Source organism: Echinops telfairi, unplaced genomic scaffold, assembly GCF_000313985.2.
Source record: "Echinops telfairi isolate 266 unplaced genomic scaffold, ASM31398v2 ScPeMD7_11;HRSCAF=52, whole genome shotgun sequence".
In the NCBI taxonomy this organism is placed as follows: domain Eukaryota; kingdom Metazoa; phylum Chordata; class Mammalia; order Afrosoricida; family Tenrecidae; genus Echinops; species Echinops telfairi.
In genome coordinates, this window is record NW_022103908.1 from 1,849,919 (window position 1) to 1,854,178 (window position 4,260).

The 4,260-nt window shown below is 46.8% G+C and overlaps 1 protein-coding gene across 1 annotated transcript in view; it reads right to left on the minus strand.

Moving 5' to 3' along the window:
- The window catches only part of COG6 (component of oligomeric golgi complex 6), an 84,314-nt gene extending 80,308 nt beyond the window's left edge, over positions 1–4,006 (minus strand). The window contains exons 1-2 of the mRNA XM_004711269.4: positions 3,835–4,006; positions 1,460–1,603 (exon numbers count right to left, since the gene is read on the minus strand). Coding sequence (XP_004711326.1) covers positions 1,460–1,603; positions 3,835–3,987 — 297 coding nt within the window. The 5' untranslated portion in view covers positions 3,988–4,006. The remainder of the gene's footprint in view (positions 1–1,459; positions 1,604–3,834) is intronic.
- Positions 4,007–4,260: the final 254 nt, after the last annotated feature.

Here is a 4,260-nt window from a genome sequence, read left to right on the forward strand (position 1 = left end):
GGTTGAGAACCAGTGACTTGGAGCAGAAAGTACAGGATGAATGCCTGAGTCTTCACCAGACTTCAAGATAATAGTTCCCTTATAACCCCACTGCAGTGGAATTGGTTCTGACTCAAAGCGACCAGCAGGAGAGAACAGAACTGTTCCACAGGGTTTACATGGCTGTCATCTTTACAGAAGCTGACGGCTTCATCTTTCCCTGGGAACATTGGCACTGGTAGATTCCCACTGCTGATTCCCACTGGGTTTGGTTGGTCAGTCACTTACCCACTGCACCAATGAAGTCCTGTTTGATTCTTAACATCGCTGTGAACTCATGAACTTAAATGCTTGGCAACCTAAATATGTTCTCTGTTTTTCAAACTATTAACTATTGGTCCAGTTGGGAGGATTTTGCATTTCTTCACATTGAGTTGTAATGCATGCATAAGGTTGTAGTCCTTGATTATCATTAACAAAAACAAATTCGTTTTATTTCAGCCCACAAAGGTTGTATCATCTGCATATCATTATTGTCAATAAATCTAATTCTAATACTAATGTTGAATTTCTCTTCAGATAATCTAGCTTCTCATATAATTTGTTCACTATACAGATGAAATAAGTATGATGAAAGTCTATACCCTTATAGCCTTACAGCCTTATAGCTGTACGAGCCCCCAATAAAATGATTTTTAAAAGAAAAAAAAAAGAATATTTGATAGGCTTCGGTCCACCTCAGTTATTCTTACTGATGTTTAAAAATCTTCCTATCCTTGACAAGTGAAAGCCTCTTCAAGTTAGCTCCTGAGTTCCTTTTTACATTAACCCAATAGTAGTGGGTAGCATCCTTCCTTGAGGGTCGTGATACACTGCTTCCTTTCGGTGGGAAATAATGCTTAGAGACCACAATCCAGACGAGTCCACCACTTGCATCTCTTAGTTTTCATTTCCTTTTAATAAACACTACCAACTTACTTTTCAAACTTCCAGATCATTAGTCTTCGTTCAGGAAAATCGAACCCAAACTTAAAAATAATCTATCTTGACTTACTGACTTCTCAATGAGAGCACGTAAGCGAACACCCACATTCATCTCACATGTGGGGGATAAGTACGATGGCTCATTATTTATGCACAAAACTAGCCTACGTAATCTGCAAATTTCATAATTTAGGATACAGTTAAGTAACTCAATCTTAATTAATCTCCCAAGAAGCAGCAGTTATTTCTCTATGGGAAAACCACTCTGAGAAAGTATAGAACAAATGTTCCCAATACTTAAGAACCAGTGTTAGAGGAGGTCAGAGAATCAGAATCACACTAATATAAATAAATGCCTCAGTGCAGCAGAAATCAAGAGTCGAGTGTTCTATTTCCAGATGGCAACGAACGGCAACCATATTACACTTAATTCATAAAACATAGTACTTGGCACTGTATTTTAAGTCCCTGATAAATGCCAAATGAACTAACATACCTCTTTGACTTCCTTAAAAATGCTTACAAATTCTTGATTGATGGCTAAACTTCTGCGTTCAATATCTCCACGTAAATTTCTCCGAGTCCGCAAACTATTTTCAACAAAAAAGGCTGAAAGTGCCTTGAGAGCTTCCAGCATCTCCTAAACAACGATAGAAGAAACGCGCTTACCTCCCGAACATGGTTGAGACCGATTTTCAAACGCTTCCCTACCCTCAAGTAAAAATGAAATGAAATCATTGTCGGATAATTTGTTTTTATTAAACATCTAGAAAATATGGGATGATTTTCACTTTACTGAAAAGCAAACTTCATTTCTAGAGCAAAACTATGGCATACGTATTTGTGTGGAATGGACTAGGCATCAAGTAATTCACAATAGAACTGTTTGGAATCACAGAATGCTAAAATAACCAGTGTCAATCTAAAGGAAACTGGTTATATAAAGTATGCCTATCATTTAAAAAGTCAACCAAAACCCACTGCCATCAAGCCAATTCCAACTTTAAAATGCTAGCTTTTTTGGTCCTGAGTGGTCTTGTGGCAGTTACATAATCTCCTGTCAACTTGAGCGAAGGGGTGGAATCTTAGCCTTTAGATCAGGTCATAGCCTAGGGTGCCTCTGTGGGCATGGCCTTCTCCTAAGGATTCTGGAATCTCTTGTGTTCCTCCCTGGGAGCAAGACACACACACGCCCTGCAAGGCATTCCTGTTAACAAGCCACATGGAGTTATGCTGATGGAGCCAGAGTCCTGGAGCTGAAGGAGCCACGTAGAGATCCTTACCAGGGCTTTGATGCTTACACCACTGGATTCACAAGACTTTCCACCCACTGTGATCTTCCTGCATTCGGTGTCATTGCATGTGTTGCATGAGTCTGAAGAGGAATTTATAGACTTGTATTTGATATATGGGCTAATATCAGACATCTGGACTGGGCTGGGGTGTTTTCTCAATACACAATTGCTCTTTTATATAAAGCTCTCTCTTACATACGAGGCTCTCTGATTTGTCTCTCTAGTAATCCTGGGCTGAGGTTACCATACTTTCCTCCCTCAGAGCAAGTGGTGGGTTCAAACTGCTGACCTTTTTGATGCCAGCTGGAATCTAAGGCACCTCTTTAGGTTAGTCGGCCCTCCAAAGAACTAAAAATCCCCTTAACACTCCCCTGGTGGTATATCAGGTTGCTCTTTCGACAAAGTCAAAGGTTCAAACCCACCAGCTGCTCCTCCAAAGAAAAACGAGGCTTTTTGAAAAACCAAAGAGGCAGTTCTACTCTGTCCTATCAGATCATTACTGAGTCGGGATTGACTCGATGGCAGTATGTTTGGTTTGGGTTTGCTTAGGGGTCCAGCTGCAGAGGACATCTACCGAGGACGTTGATCCCCAAGACAGGGAACAAGATCTCATACCTGTTGCTGACTTTTACGGACTTTGCTTAGTAATCATGTTGCTGTAATTAGGTGCCATGGAATCGGCTCCAACCCATACTGACCTTAAGCACATCAGAATGAAACACTGCCCAGCCCTGCACCATCCTCACAATTGTTCCCAGGCCTGGGCAGCCAGTGTCAATCCATCGATCCATCTTGTGAAGGGCCTTCTTTTTCGCTGCCCCTCCACTTTACCAAACATGTCCAAAGTACCTAAGACTAAGTCTCGCTATCCCTGCCTCTAACGAGCACTCTGGCCATACTCTTCCAAGACATCGCTATCTCATATTAGCACTGCTCCATTTTTGTGACTTTTCTCCTTTAGTAATTCTATCTGCCATGAAAACACTTTTTATTTTTTATTTTATTCTTTCATGGTTTCCTCCCTGAAGGAGAACGCATTAAGTTAGCCCAATCGACAGCTAGGGCCAACAACTGACCACTCGACCCCGCCCCCCTTCCTAAACCCCACGCACGAGCAACCACTGCGTCCCAGAGCCGCCTCCGAACACACACTCCAACCAAATTCGCCGTCATCCAGGTCACGGCCTCGTCTGTCCACCGCAGAGGAGCTGGTGGTCTCGAACTGCTGACCTTGCAGATGACAGCCCTAAGCATAGCCACCAGGGTTCCTCGCATAGAGGTTATTTCACATGAGCCTTGGGCTACTCCAAGTCCTGGTGACCCGCTCAGCTCCACGTCCACGTCCCGCCAGTGCCTCCTCCGCGCACCTTCTCAGCCGGACACCCCCGAGGCCCTTCCCCGCGCCGGGGGTCCGGGGTCGCCTCGAGGGTCAGGGGTCGCCTCGGGGACCAGGAAGGAGGCGGTGAGCGCCAGGCAGACGTTTCCCCCGGTCAGAAGCCGCCCCCGGACGGACACCGCCTCCAGCCCCCACTACCCCGCCGAGACCCGACCCGCCGGCCCTTCCAGCTCCGCGTACCTTGTCGTTGTCCAGCCGCGTCTCCAGGATCTTGTGCAGCTTCCGGGACAGCGGGTTGTTGGTCTGCGCCGAGGTCCCGCCGCCCCCATTGCTCAGACTGTTGATAGCCCCCGACTGGGACAGGGCGACCACTTCGCGGCTGCCCTCGGCCATCGCGCCCCGCGTCCGCCGCCGCGGAGGACCTGCCACCTCAGCCCACAGTGGGAGGGGCCTGCGCCGGCGGGGCCCGGCACTGCGCATGCGCCCGGCGTGCGGCGCGTGCGCCCCTGCCGCCGCGAGTCTACGGGGCGCTCCGGGAAACGCCGGGAGGAAACCAACCAGCAAAGGCTGGCGGCTGGGGCGGAAATTGATGTGAAATTGACACGGTTTCGCGTTGAAGACGGGCTGTGTTTGGAAATGGTCGGACTAAAAGGATGTCAGAAACCT